The sequence below is a fragment of the Talpa occidentalis genome, unplaced genomic scaffold (genome assembly GCF_014898055.3).
Source record: "Talpa occidentalis isolate TD23 unplaced genomic scaffold, MPIMG_talOcc4v2.1 talOcc4.6, whole genome shotgun sequence".
Taxonomy (NCBI): Eukaryota; Metazoa; Chordata; class Mammalia; order Eulipotyphla; family Talpidae; genus Talpa; species Talpa occidentalis.
This window is the reverse complement of record NW_023604972.1, coordinates 66,097,577-66,113,039: the sequence shown is the minus strand read 5'-3', so window position 1 is coordinate 66,113,039 and position 15,463 is coordinate 66,097,577. Positions and strand designations below refer to the sequence as shown.

Genomic DNA, 15,463 nt, shown 5'->3' with positions numbered 1-15,463 from the left:
CAGCTTTGCAACCCAGCGCTCAACCGCTGCGCCACCGGGGAGGCCCTCAGTCACACTTTAAATTGAACTCTTAACTTTCTTACATATTTACTGATGAAAGCATTTCCTCCAGACTCCTGTTTATCTGATAAATAGTATATAAAGCTGCTCCTAGATTACTTCATTTATTTATTTGTTAATTTTTGGACAGTATTTGTTTTTTTTTGTTTGTTTGTTTTTAGATTTATTTATGCATACAAGAACTGGGGTACAGGCCAGAGGTGTGTAGGGTGAGAGGATTCACCAGAGACAGAGTGGGGAGCAGAACAGGTGGACTGACTGAAATACACTGCTGAGGAAGCAGCAGGCAAGTCAGGAGAGGTCTGCTGCACCATGTGGGTTGTTCCCTGGCCGGGAATTGAACTCCTGCTGCACTGGCTGCAGATAGCTTCATAGATTGCGTCTTAACCCCTTGAGTCACCAGGGAGGCCCAATTTTTGGACAGTATTTTGGACAGATTTTGATTTTGACAGTATTTGATTTTGGACAGTATTTGATCACAGCATCCATGATCCATCTCTCCCATCCCTTATGCTCTTCCTTCCCCTCTTTTGACCCTTTCTGCTCCCCTACTGTATGCCACAGATCTGTGGTCAGCTTGCAAGTTTTATCTTTTTCCTAACCCTTTATTTGGTTTCTCACTAAATTTTCTTTTTTTTTGAAGATTTATTTATTTAATCATACAAGCACTGGGTACAGTCAGAAGCGCGGGAGGGTGAGAGAATTCACCAGAGCCAGAGCGGAGAGCAGAACAGGCAGAGTGACGAAGTACACTGCTGAGGGGAGCAACGGGCGGCAGGAGAGGTCTGCGCGCCATGTGGGACCCTTGCCCGGTGGCCGGGGATTGAACTGGTGCTGCTGAGGCTGCACGCAGCTTCGCAGCCCAGCGCTCAATCACTGTGCCACCAGGGAGGCCCTCTCACTAAATTTTCTAATGAAGAGAATAAGAATACATTGAATTGTTACCTATTTATTGGATTAGGCCCAAAATGTTTGCCCAAACCTGCAAGTCCTTTTACCTCTTGGCCATGCTTCCCACTATTCCCCACCGTGTACTCTGATCTTGTGTCTTCTTTCTGCTCATTGGTCCTCCCTTGTTGGTCCCCACTTCCATGCCTTTACTCATTCCACTTCTGCCAGGAGCACCTGTCTTCTCAATTCTGTATAGCTCTTCTACAGAAGAGCTGAAATTCCATGAAATATTTTATTTACTTTATTAAGTTCAGGTAGTGATAATCTTTCCTTTTGAGTACTTTATTTCATTATGACTTTACATCTTTTTTTCCCCAAAGTAAATTGTTAGCACCTTTAAAGCAGTTATCAGTATGCTTTGTTTGTAGCCTCTGAAGTGCCTCTAATTGTGATAGCTTCAGAGTAGAGTTTTAAAATGAATGTTTGTTCCCTAATCTATTTGTAGTGAGAAGAAAGACTGACATCAGCATCATGGCAAGGTGTTTTTCCAGTATGCTTTCCTTTTAATAAGTTACAATGTTATTGTTCAATCAACCACATATATCCATGTGTTTTTTATACAAACAGAATATATACACAATGCTTTCTAACTTGTTCTTCTCATTTAACAATACTTCTTAGATATCTTTCCATATCAACATATGGGTTTTTTTAATTTACTTTCTGTTTTCCTGAAAATGTTATTTTATAATAGTTTCTATTTTATTGTTTTTATTCTAACATAAGCTCTTGTAAGATATGTGTCTACCATTTAAAAACTTAGAATAAAGCTTGTAAAGTCATTAGTTTAATATTGTGTTCTGCTTATTGTATAGTTTATGGGACTTAAGTTCCATTTTATATTTTATAAAGTTGTTCTAAATGAAGAGTCCTAATCCTTTTTCATTGAGGGCTAGACAGCATGTCAGATAAAAATAATAACTTATTCCATACAAGTAAACACAGGAGTTACAAGAGATAAATTCTGCCTCTAATTAGATGATTTGTATCCTGTTTCTTAATAGGAATCGACTCTCAAAAGTGTATTGAGTGCCTTATGGAATTTGTCAGCACATTGCACTGAGAATAAAGCTGATATATGTGCTGTAGATGGCGCACTTGCATTTTTGGTTGGCACTCTCACTTATCGGAGCCAGACAAATACTTTGGCCATTATTGAAAGTGGAGGTGGAATATTACGGAATGTGTCCAGTTTGATTGCTACAAATGAGGACCACAGGTAAAAACAGAGTTTTTTATTACTTCTAAATGAATTAGTAGAAAATTCATCAAAATCAACAAGCAACTATAAACCAGAGACACACTATGGGGGGAGGAAGGATTAGGGCCAAAATAAGGGGAGTGGGAATTGTATGGGGAATATAACCAAAATGAAAATTCATACATTGTGCAAAAATGAAAAATGATGTAAGAATTATATAAAATAAAATTTTTAAAAATTCATATTCTCTAAAGGGCCCAGTTATACATACTGTTTCATGTAATTATGCAAATTCTGGGCTAAGCCGTATTACAGGGAAAATACAGGTATTAATCCACAATTTACTCACTTTATGTGTACGCTAATAAAAGTTCATAATATTGTAAAGATGTCTAGAAATAAACAAGTAAGAGATGAGAGATATGACCTGTGTATAGAGGGAAAAAATTCAAGTCACAGATAATAGAACAAAATCCCTTCCTTTTGGTCAGTATGGAATAAAGGAATGTAAGGTTTATGAAAAACTGATAAAGACAGTATACTGGTGTTGCAAATGGTGTTGTAACTTCAATAATGATAACCACTATTTAGCCAACAGACATTTGTCTAATCTGCTAGAGCTGTGAGACTTAGGAAAGCACCTTGGATGCAGGATAGACATTTTCAGAACTTGGGCTCTGTATTGTTTTAACAAAAATAAGGGTATCTTCCACAGCATGTTGTTTCTTTTTAATTTATCCAGTATTGTTCCTCTCTTACTTTCAGAAAGATCATGAGGTACTTTTAGTAAAGTGTAACCTATAAAAATACATTTATAGGTTGTAAATAAACAAAGATGTTCTTTATATTTTTAATACATAAACTTGCTTTATAGCCCTTTCTGCCATGCAAAGATTTCTTAAACTCAGTAAGCACTCAGGTATCTACTGGATTGCTGAGAGACCACCATGTTGAAGCTGTTGCAAACACTTGACACTCAGTTTAAAACCCACTAAAGCTGAATATACTGTGTTGAAACTTCATTTCATATATATTAAAAGATGTGAAGCTCTCTCAGGTCCCAGAATTCGTTAAGCCAATTTTCAACCCTTGTTTTTGTTACCTTAAGATGTCTTGAAAACCTTTCATTCACTTTATTTTTTAAAATAACAACTACATATACACAGTTTGCCAGAGCATACGTAAAGGGGATGGCAGTATAACAGAGTCAAGCTGGAGACATAAAGATTATACTCCAAACGTCAGTTTGCTTCTCTAGGAGAGTCATTGTTCTTGCTGACTGCATAAAGATCTGTTGATCACTTCTCTCTGCCTCTTCCAAGCTACCTAAGTGGTCAGCACTGTGGCACCAATCCATAGATTAAATTATTACAAAGCCCCTGTTCAGCATAAGATTTCATGATATATTTATAGTCCATTTGATATAACTGGACTAAAAGAAAAAATTTTAAGAGCTATTGGAACCAGAATGCAAAATGCAGAATATACATCTATAAAAGGATTTTCCACCAGAAAAATAAATGTAGAATAGACTAAAACTAACACTTTTACTTCTTTTGGTTTGAAAGAGGAGCCATTAAAACAATAAATATTAGCTAAACTAGCAAAAGCAGATAGGGAATGCTTGAAATTTATAGTATAACTTTTATAGTATAACTTGGTTATATTTTGCATGTTCAAGTTTTAGTAGTAATCTTTAGATTTATATGTGTTCTACCTTTTTATTTGTTGTTACTACAAACAGATTTTGACCATAGTTTTGTGATCTCTTATTTATACTTCAGGCAAATCCTAAGGGAGAACAACTGTCTGCAAACCTTATTACAACACTTGAAATCTCACAGTTTGACAATTGTCAGTAATGCCTGTGGAACCTTGTGGAATCTCTCAGCAAGAAATCCCAAAGACCAGGAAGCATTATGGGACATGGGGGCAGTCAGCATGCTCAAGAACCTCATTCATTCAAAGCATAAAATGATTGCTATGGGAAGTGCCGCAGCTTTAAGGAATCTCATGGCAAATAGACCTGCTAAATATAAGGATGCCAATATTATGTCTCCTGGCTCAAGCTTGCCATCTCTTCATGTCAGGAAGCAAAAGGCCCTGGAAGCAGAATTAGATGCTCAGCATTTATCAGAAACTTTTGACAATATCGATAATTTAAGTCCCAAGGCATCTCATCGTAGTAAGCAAAGACATAAGCAAAGTCTCTATGGTGACTATGTTTTTGATAGCAATCGACATGATGACAATAGGTCAGACAGTTTTAATACTGGAAACGTCACTGTCCTTTCACCATATTTAAATACCACAGTGTTACCCAGCTCCTCTTCACCAAGGGGAAGTTTAGATAGTTCTCGTTCTGAAAAAGATAGAAGTTTAGAGAGAGAACAAGGAATTAGCCTGGGCAACTACCACCCAGCAACAGAAAATTCAGGAACCTCTTCAAAGAGAGGTTTGCAGATCTCTACCACGGCAGCCCAGATTGCTAAAGTTATGGAAGAAGTATCAGCCATTCATACCTTCCAGGAAGACAGAAGTTCTGGGTCTACCACTGAATTGCACTGTGGGACAGATGAGAGGACTGCAGTAAGAAGAAGTTCTACCATCCACACACATTCAAATGCTTACAACTTCACTAAGTCAGAAAATTCAAATAGGACATGTGCTATGCCTTATGCCAAGTTGGAATATAAGAGATCTTCAAATGATAGTTTAAATAGTGTCAGCAGCAGTGATGGTTATGGTAAAAGAGGTCAAATGAAACCATCAATTGAATCTTATTCTGAAGATGATGAAAGTAAATTTTGTAGCTATGGACAATATCCAGCTGACCTGGCCCATAAAATACATAGTGCAAATCATATGGATGATAATGATGGAGAACTGGATACACCAATAAATTATAGTCTTAAATATTCAGATGAGCAACTAAATTCTGGGAGGCAGAGTCCTTCACAGAATGAAAGATGGGCAAGACCTAAACATGTAATAGAAGATGAAATAAAACAAAGTGAGCCAAGACAATCAAGAAGTCAAAGCACAACTTATCCTGTATATACTGAGAGCACTGATGATAAACACCTCAAGTTCCAACCACATTTCGGACAGCAAGAATGTGTTTCCTCATTTAGGTCAAGAGGAGCCAGTGGTTCAGAAACAAATCGAGTGGGTTCTAATCATGGAATTAATCAAAATGTAGGCCAGTCTTTGTGTCAGGACGATGACTATGAAGACGATAAACCAACCAACTATAGTGAACGTTACTCTGAGGAAGAACAGCATGAGGAAGAAGAGAGACCAACAAATTATAGCATAAAATATAATGAAGAAAAACATCATGTGGATCAGCCTATTGATTATAGTTTAAAATATGCCACAGACATATCTTCCTCACAGAAACCATCATTTTCATTCTCAAAGAGTTCTTCTGGGCAGAACACTAAAACTGAACACATCTCTTCAAACAGTGAAAATACATCTGCACCTTCGTCTAATGCCAAGAGGCAGAATCAGCTCCACCCAAGTTCAGCACAGACCAGAAGTGGTCAGACACAGAAAGCCACCTCTTGCAAAGTTCCCTCTATCAACCAAGAAACAATACAGACTTACTGTGTAGAAGATACACCAATATGTTTTTCAAGGTGTAGTTCATTATCATCTTTGTCATCAGCTGAAGATGAAATAGGATGTGACCAGGCAACACAGAAAACAGAGTCCGCTAATACTCTACAAATAGCAGAAATTAAAGACAACGGTGGAACTAGATCAACTGAAGATTCTGTGAGTGAAGTTCCAACAGTGGCCCAGCACATTAGAACCAAGTCTAGCAGACTCCAGGCTTCTGGTTTATCTTCAGATTCAAGCAGGCACAAAGCTGTTGAATTTTCTTCAGGGGCCAAGTCTCCATCAAAAAGTGGTGCTCAGACACCTAAAAGTCCACCAGAGCACTATGTTCAGGAGACTCCACTCATGTTTAGCAGATGTACCTCTGTCAGTTCACTTGATAGTTTTGAGAGTCGTTCAATTGCCAGCTCTGTTCAGAGTGAACCCTGCAGTGGGATGGTAAGTGGCATTATAAGCCCCAGTGACCTTCCAGATAGCCCTGGACAAACCATGCCACCAAGCAGAAGTAAAACCCCTCCTCCTCAAACAGTTCCAACTAAACAGGAAGTGCCTAAAAACAAACTACCTACTGCTGAAAAGAGGGAGAGTGGACCTAAGCAAGCTGCTGTAAGTGCTGCAGTACAGAGGGTCCAAGTTCTTCCAGATGCTGATACTTTATTACATTTTGCCACAGAAAGTACTCCAGATGGATTTTCTTGTTCATCTAGCCTGAGTGCTCTGAGCCTCGATGAGCCATTTATACAGAAAGATGTGGAGTTAAGAATAATGCCTCCAGTTCAGGAAAATGACAATGGGAATGAAACAGAATCTGAGCAGCCTGAAGAATCAAATGAAAACCCAGAAAAAGAGACAGAAAAACCTACTGATTCTGAAAAAGATCTATTAGATGATTCAGATGAAGATGATATTGAAATACTAGAAGAATGTATTATCTCTGCCATGCCAACAAAATCTTCTCGCAGAGCCAAAAAACCAGCTCAGACCGCTTCAAAATTACCTCCTCCTGTGGCAAGGAAACCAAGTCAACTGCCTGTATATAAACTTCTGCCATCACAAAACAGATTGCAAGCACAGAAGCATGTTAGCTTTACACCAGGAGATGATATGCCACGGGTATATTGTGTAGAAGGGACACCTATCAACTTTTCCACAGCTACATCTCTAAGTGATCTAACAATAGAATCCCCTCCAAATGAGTTAGCTGCTGGAGAAGGGGGTAGAACAGTGGCACAGTCTTGTGAAATTGAAAAACGAGATACCATTCCTACGGAAGGCAGAAGTACCGATGAGGCTCAGAGAGGGAAAACCTCATCTATAACTATACCTGAACTGGATGACAGTAAAACAGAAGAAGGTGATATTCTTGCAGAATGCATCAATTCTGCTATGCCCAAAGGAAAAAGTCACAAGCCTTTCCGTGTGAAAAAGATAATGGACCAGGTCCAGCAAGCTTCTATGTCTTCATCTGGAACTAACAAAAATCAATTAGATGGCAACAAGAAAAAACCCACTTCGCCAGTTAAACCTATTCCACAAAACACTGAATATAGGACACGTGTAAGAAAAAATACAGACTCAAAAAATAGTATGAATGCTGAAAGAACTTTCTCAGACAACAAAGATTCTAAGAAACAGAACTTGAAAAATAACTCCAAGGACTTCCATGATAAACTTCCAAATAATGAAGATCGAATCCGAGGGAGTTTTACTTTTGATTCACCCCATCATTACACACCTATTGAAGGAACGCCTTACTGTTTTTCACGAAATGATTCTTTGAGTTCTCTAGATTTTGATGATGATGATGTTGACCTTTCCAGGGAAAAGGCTGAATTAAGAAAGGGGAAAGAAAATAAGGAATCAGAAGCTAAAGTCAGCAGCCACACAGAGCTAACTTCCAATCAGCAGTCAGCTCATAAGCCACAAACTGTTACAAAACACACAATAAATCGAGGTCAGTCTAAACCCATGCTGCAGAAGCAATCCACTTTTCCCCAGTCATCCAAAGACATACCAGATAGAGGGGCAGCAACTGATGAAAAATTACAGAATTTTGCTATTGAAAATACTCCAGTTTGCTTTTCCCAAAATTCCTCTCTAAGTTCTCTTAGTGACATTGATCAAGAAAACAACAACAAAGAAAATGAGCCTATCAAAGCAACAGAGCCCCCTGACTCACAGGGAGAACCAAGTAAAGCTCAAGCATCAGGTTATGCTCCAAAGTCATTTCATGTTGAAGATACCCCGGTTTGTTTCTCAAGAAACAGTTCTCTCAGTTCTCTTAGTATTGATTCTGAAGATGACCTGTTGCAGGAATGTATAAGTTCTGCAATGCCAAAAAAGAAAAAGCCTTCAAGACTCAAGGGTGATAATGAAAAGCATAGTCCTAGACATGTGGGTGGCATATTAGCAGAAGATTTGACACTTGACTTGAAAGATGTGCAGAGACCAGATTCAGAACATGGTTTATCCCCTGACTCAGAAAATTTTGATTGGAAAGCTATTCAGGAAGGTGCAAATTCCATAGTAAGTAGTTTACATCAAGCTGCTGCTGCTGCATGTTTATCTAGACAAGCCTCATCTGATTCAGATTCCATCCTTTCACTGAAATCAGGAATCTCTCTCGGATCACCATTTCATCTTACACCTGATCAAGAGGAAAAACCCTTTACAAGTAATAAAGGCCCACGAATTTTAAAACCAGGGGAGAAAAGTACACTGGAAACTAAAAAAATTGAATCTGAAAATAAAGGAATCAAAGGAGGAAAAAAAGTTTATAAAAGTTTGATTACTGGAAAAGTTCGATCTAATTCAGAAGTTTCAAGCCAAATGAAGCAGTCCCTTCAAACAAACATGCCTTCAATCTCTCGAGGTAGGACAATGATTCATATTCCTGGAGTTAGAAATAGCTCTTCTAGTACAAGTCCTGTTTCTAAAAAAGGCCCACCTCTTAAAACACCTGCCTCCAAAAGCCCTAGCGAAGGCCAGACAGCTACCACTTCTCCAAGAGGACCCAAGCCATCTGTGAAGTCAGAATTAAGTCCTGTCACTAGACCTGCTTCCCAGCCAGGTGGGTCAAATAAAGGTCCTTCTAGATCAGGGTCTAGAGATTCCACTCCTTCAAGACCTGCCCAGCAGCCATTAAGTAGACCTATGCAGTCCCCAGGGCGAAATTCAATTTCTCCTGGTAGAAATGGAATAAGTCCTCCTAACAAATTATCTCAACTGCCAAGGACATCATCCCCTAGTACTGCTTCAACTAAGTCCTCAGGTTCTGGAAAAATGCCGTACACATCACCAGGCAGACAGCTGAGCCAGCAGAACCTTACCAAACAAACCGGTTTATCAAAGAACGGCAGTAGTATCCCAAGAAGTGAGTCTGCCTCCAAAGGATTGAATCAGATCAGTAATAGCAATGGATCCAATAAAAAAGTAGAGCTTTCTAGAATGTCTTCAACTAAATCAAGTGGAAGTGAATCTGATAGATCAGAGAGACCAGTATTAGTACGCCAGTCAACTTTCATCAAAGAAACCCCAAGCCCAACCCTTAGAAGAAAATTGGAGGAATCTGCTTCATTTGAATCTCTTTCTCCATCTTCTAGACCAGATTCTCCCACTAGATCCCAGGTACAGACTCCAGTTTTAAGTCCTTCCCTTCCTGATATGTCCCTGTCCACACATTCATCTGTTCAGGCTGGTGGATGGCGAAAACTCCCTCCCAATCTGAGTCCCACTCTAGAGTATGATGATGGAAGACCAGCAAAGCGCCATGATGTTGCCCGGTCCCATTCTGAAAGCCCTTCCAGACTTCCAATCAATAGGGCAGGAACCTGGAAACGGGAGCACAGCAAACATTCATCATCCCTTCCCCGAGTAAGCACTTGGAGAAGGACTGGAAGTTCATCCTCAATTCTTTCTGCTTCATCAGAATCTAGTGAAAAAGCAAAAAGTGAGGATGAAAAACAGGTGAACTCGAGTTCAGGAACAAAACAAGCTAAAGAAAATCAAATATTCACAAAAGGAACATGGAGAAAAATAAAAGAAAGTGAAATTTCTCCCACAAGTACTTCTCAGACCACTTCCTCAGGTGCTGCAAATGGTGCTGAAACAAAGACTCTGATTTATCAAATGGCACCTGCTGTTTCTAAAACAGAGGATGTGTGGGTGAGAATTGAGGACTGTCCCATTAACAACCCTAGATCTGGAAGATCTCCCACAGGAAATGCTCCACCAGTGATTGACAGTGTTTCAGAAAAGGGAAATCCAGCTGCTAAGGATGCAAAAGATAATCAGGGAAAACAAAATGTGGGTAACAGCAGCACTACTATACGCACTGTGGGTTTAGAAAACCGCCTGAACTCTTTTATTCAGGTAGATGCCCCAGACCAAAAAGGAACTGATGCAAAAACGGGTCAAAACTCTGCCGCTGTGTCAGAGACTAATGAAGGTTCTATAGTTGAACGTACCCCATTCAGTTCTAGCAGCTCAAGCAAACACAGTTCACCTAGTGGGACTGTTGCTGCCAGAGTGACTCCTTTTAATTACAACCCGAGCCCTAGAAAAAGCAGCGCAGACAGCACTTCGGCCCGACCATCTCAGATCCCAACTCCAGTGAATAACACTACCAAGAAACGAGATTCCAAAACTGACAATACAGAATCCAGTGGAACTCAAAGTCCTAAGCGCCACTCTGGCTCCTACCTTGTGACATCTGTTTAAAAGAGCTGGAATAATGATGCTAAGAAGGTTATGTGTTAATTACAACTGCTATGTATAAATTTTGTTTCAAAGGAAACTTTAAAAGACTGATGAAAGTTTTTGTAAATAGATTTGATTCTTGTTAGAGGGTTTTTGTTCTGAAAGCCATATTTGATAGTATACTTTGTCTTCACTGGTCATATTTTGGGACACAATCCTGATAGTTAGGAAGAAAATAGTAAAGCCAAGTATATTTGTACAGTATGTATTACATGTAATTAAGTAGCATCCCATCCTTTAATTATTGCTTGTATTAAAATAATGAACACTACAAATAGAAGATATGATACATAATTATCAGTCATTTCTAGGTTATAAACTGACTAAACTTACATCAGGGAGAAATTGGTATTTATGCAAAAAATAATCTGTTTTAGTTCTTGTGAGTCCATAATTAATCATGTGGCTGTGAAATTCACAGTAATATGGTTCTGAATGAACAAGTTTATCAAGCCTGCTTTGCTTTACTGCATGAATGAAACTGATGGTTCAATTTCAGAAGTTCTGTGGTCACATGATGTGCATATAGATAGCTAGGGTGTAACAATTTACACTATTTTGTGCTCCAAACAAAACAAAACAAAAAAATCTGTGTAATTGAAACTATTTTACCTGAACTAGATTTTATCTGTAGGTAGATTTTTTTGCTATGCTGTAACTTGTTGTATATTCTGGTATTTGAGGTGAGATGGCTGCTCTTTTATTAATGAGACATGAATCATGTCTCAAAAGAAACTAAATGAACATTTCAGAATAAATTATTGCTGTATGTAAAACTATTACTGAAGTTGGTATTTGAGGGTGTTATTTCGTATTTGTATTGTTAAAAGGGCCTCTTTTAAAAGCTTATATAAACTTTCTCTTCAAATTCTATGCATTAAGAGTAAAAGTTCTCTTACTGTAATAAAAATAATTGGAGCTATTGGCATTTAACCATTCCATGCATTGGCACTTAACCATTCCTGAATTTTTTTTAATGTGATTAGAACTTTTTGATGTTAGGTACTTTTACCCTTGTGTTTTTTTCTTACTCCCCTGGAATTCACTTAAAACAAATTAATATAATAACAATGTAAACTGCCACAGGACTAGGCATTGAACATAATAGGCCCATATAGAATATTTCCTTTTCCTTAATAGAAATCTAAACTCTATACTTGAAAAAAATGATTATTCTGATTGTAAGTAGTCCCTCCCAAGCCTCTAACTGTCTTGTCCCTTCATCTTCACCCTGTTAACTGGGTTTGGAATGAGCAAGTTTTATCACTCTACATATTGTGGAAAATTACAGCAGCCAGGCATAAGCAGCATTTTGCCATGCTCATAAAATGCTAATCCTGTGGAATGTTAGTTAGATTTAATACCATTAAGATATTTAAAACACTATTTCAAAACCCCTGCCTGTTAAGGAAGATTGTTTTTGGTGAGTAGAGTTCTGGGTTGTGTAAGAACAGCAAGGAAAGTCCTCCTTCACAAAGAGAGAGAATTTGATAACACTTAGCTAATTTAACTTGTCTTCTCAGAATGTGTTCTAAAAGAATAGAGAACACAAATAATAAATTTTCTCTGGTGAATAAATGAACTTTTTTTTTTTTAATGATCAAATTCATGCAGTTTGCATTTGGGAAATGGAAAGGCTATTTAGGTGTGATGGTGCCCTGGGAAAGGTTGTGGAAAGGAGTACATACACCTCCCTGCTGCTCTTGAGTTGTTATCACATGTAGTGAGGCTGATTTTTTTAAGACAGAATTGCTATTTAAAGTTTAAAAAAGGCATTTGACTTTAAAGTATACACTCTTTCCAATGTGCCTCATTGCAAACACCGCGATTTACTAATCTTTGGAATATATCTACTTTTAAATTTTTGTCAAGTTTTATCTGAATGAAAGTTTGTGAATACTACTACTAATTTATTATATTTATACTGCTCTAAAAGGCTGCCTTATCCAACAAGGATAGATATATGCATATAAGTTATATTTCTTTTCTCTTTTAATTCTGATTTTCTATTTTTCTGAATTACATGCTGATTTTTATAAACCACTTTAAATGCTTTTATGGAAAGAGATGGAATATAAGCCAATTAGAATAAAATTGTCTTTTCAAGGAAAAAAAAATCAATGCTGACAATGAAAAAAGGGTTCCCTCATGTGCCAGAAAACTTACAAATCCCTGTAGGCAACACCTATTAGGTAAAGACCAGTCCAAATAGCCATTGAAGAAAAGTTGGTTTACGAAATCTTTTAGTTAGAGATAATGACAGAATTGGTAAAGGGACAAATCTCAGTTCTACTTTGAGAAATTCACAGGGTGCTGCTGTGACAGTAACAAGCCAAATATTTCCAGTTTATGCTTATTACAAGCAGTATACTGACCAAGTATTGGAGGATAAGTTAAGAATTATGATGCCTATTAAGAGAAGTAGGGCAAATGGTCCTTTCTAGCTTTGACTGCAACAAAGAACTCCAAAGGCAGTAGAGTGCATTTGAATCATGAGTCATGCTTATTAAGATACAACAGGGCTACCCTCCTATAGTTTCAGACTTGAATGGGGCCCAAAAATTTGCAGGTTCAACAAGTTCACGGATGATGATTGGTGCTGGTGGTCAGGGAACCACTTTTGAGAACTGTTGCTCGAAGGTATAACATGAAGCTCCTTCAGTGATTACCTTGTTACATCCATTTATCTCAACAAGTGGACCTTCAAACTGACAAAATTATACCAACAGATTCACTTCCCTCTCCTATAGGCATGAAAGATTTGAATATTGAATGATACACTGGTATAGCCAATTTCATCTTCCAATAGTGGACAGATGTACCTGATGTGAATGATTTTAAGAGGTCAGCTGACATATCCTTTGAAACTGTTATTTTAAAGGCAATAGTTTCAGCAAATGTCTAATGTGTTTGCTTTAGTAAAGTCAAGAGAATATAAGAAATGATCTTTCACATGAGGGAAGATTGATTAAAGGAAAATGTGCCCAATTTGTTAATAAAGAGTGTGAGTGATTAGCAACAATTACTATGACAAATCAGATTGGTATATGAGGATAAACTGTTACCTGAACACAGGAAGGAAAAATGACAGAAGAATAATGAAATAAAAGATAAGCCCAGAGAGAGCAAATAACATAGAATAGTCAAAAATTGTTTTGATGATGTAAAATACAGATTATGCTAATACAAAGTTAAGTGAAGGGATAGGTCTTAGGGTGAAAATCAGTTGTATGCTATATCTGAATTCATGTTTTAACAGGGTTTCCTTGTATTTAAGATAGGAAAAGAACAGTGTGCCATAAATGCAGAAAATATGTTGTCAAAGTGCTAAAGAAAGATTTAAGTAGTCAAATGATTAAAATTTACCAAACAAAAATAATTTTTCAAAAGTCAAGCTTACCGAAATAGGGTTTATAAATTACCTTTTTTATTCTAATGGGCATCTCCCTGATACTTATGCTGACTTTAAGATATTACTTTATAGTCTTGACACCTATGGACTTTGACTCCTGTAAACACTACGTCCTTTTCCTGCTGTGCTCATAACTGTTCTGTGGTCTATAAAACTATATTCTGGTTTTTGTTAGGCCATTGATACTTCTTTCAACCTGTATGTTCTATGTGTAAAATATTGTTCTTGGTGCTAAATATACTTTGTTTCTTCTAATATTCAGGATAATTCTCTACATTTGTGACTATTATTTTCTTAAAGCTTTGTGATTGTTACTTTTTTCAAATTAAAATTACTCAACATAATTTTTACTAGTTAAGGTGAGCATTGATTATAATGTTCATTTGTGAAAAGCAATTATTGAGAATGATACCAAATATCACCTGCCCCAAATGTTTGGAAATCTAAACATTTAGATTCAGTATTGGTCACTAAACCATGTATACAGTCTGTTCCCCTAACTGTGACTGCCCCACAAGATACTAACCTAGGGCCAGTGATTAAAGACTTGTATAACATGGTTTAAAAAAAAAAAAAGAAAAAGGCTGGGCTGCTCAGTTGCAAGTAAAAATCATGAATCACGAAGGAGAATTCAGGTTTTTGATTGAGTGCTAGAACTAAAAGGCTATATAGTAAAGGCTGAGGTTATTGGCATCATGACACAAAAACAAAAAACAAATCCAGCCTGTAGCGAAAGAAGGGAATATTTGAGAGGAAATCAGAGTGAAGAAGTAAGACACATAACACAAGTCACTTGTTCCTGGTTATCGTCTCAATACCAGCTTTCTGGGACCTCACTATACTATTCCTTGAGATTGGGTCATTTGTGAACTTCAAACCAACATTTTGTTTCTGAATTACCTTGAAAATAACAGAAAAAATCATTAAGACATATCAGTAAGTTTTTAATTTTCAAAGATAGAGAAATCTTTATTTTAAAAAAATCTATGGAGAAACAAATATACTTCCTACAAAAAAAAATTAGGTTGGCATCAGATTTCTTCTTAGCAATACTAGTGCCAAAAAGGAAAAAAATGGAACAAATAGAACAGTATATCACCATTTGAAGGAAATAAACATTAAGAACTCTGAAATCACCTCAATTAGCATTTATCTAAAATACTTGTAACATTCAGTATGCTTGGCAACAAGACCCCAAAAGACAAGATGTTTGTTTAAAGAATTTTAGGTAGCAGGCCTCCCTGGTGGCAGAGGGATTAAAGAATGTACTGTGAAGCTATCACCAGCCACTGCAGCACAAGTTCGATCTCCCGCCAGGGAGCTACCCACATAGTGCAGCAGACCTCTCCTGTCTTGCCCACTGCTCCCTTCAGCAGTGTATTTCAGTGCCTGTTCTGTTCCCCACTCTGTCTGGTAAATCCTCTCATCGCCCCCCAACACCTCTGGTTTACACC

General features: G+C 37.5%; 1 protein-coding gene across 11 annotated transcripts in view; it reads left to right on the top strand.

Moving 5' to 3' along the window:
- APC (APC regulator of WNT signaling pathway) overlaps nucleotides 1–14,348 on the top strand; it is a 182,081-nt gene extending 167,733 nt beyond the window's left edge. For all 11 annotated transcript variants that reach the window (XM_054688099.1, XM_037529865.2, XM_054688100.1 and 8 more), the window contains 2 exons: nucleotides 2,016–2,230; nucleotides 3,997–14,348. In XM_054688099.1, the coding sequence (XP_054544074.1) occupies nucleotides 2,016–2,230; nucleotides 3,997–10,558 (6,777 nt within the window). In that variant the 3' untranslated portion in view covers nucleotides 10,559–14,348. The remainder of the gene's footprint in view (nucleotides 1–2,015; nucleotides 2,231–3,996) is intronic.
- The last annotated feature ends 1,115 nt before the right edge of the window (nucleotides 14,349–15,463 follow it).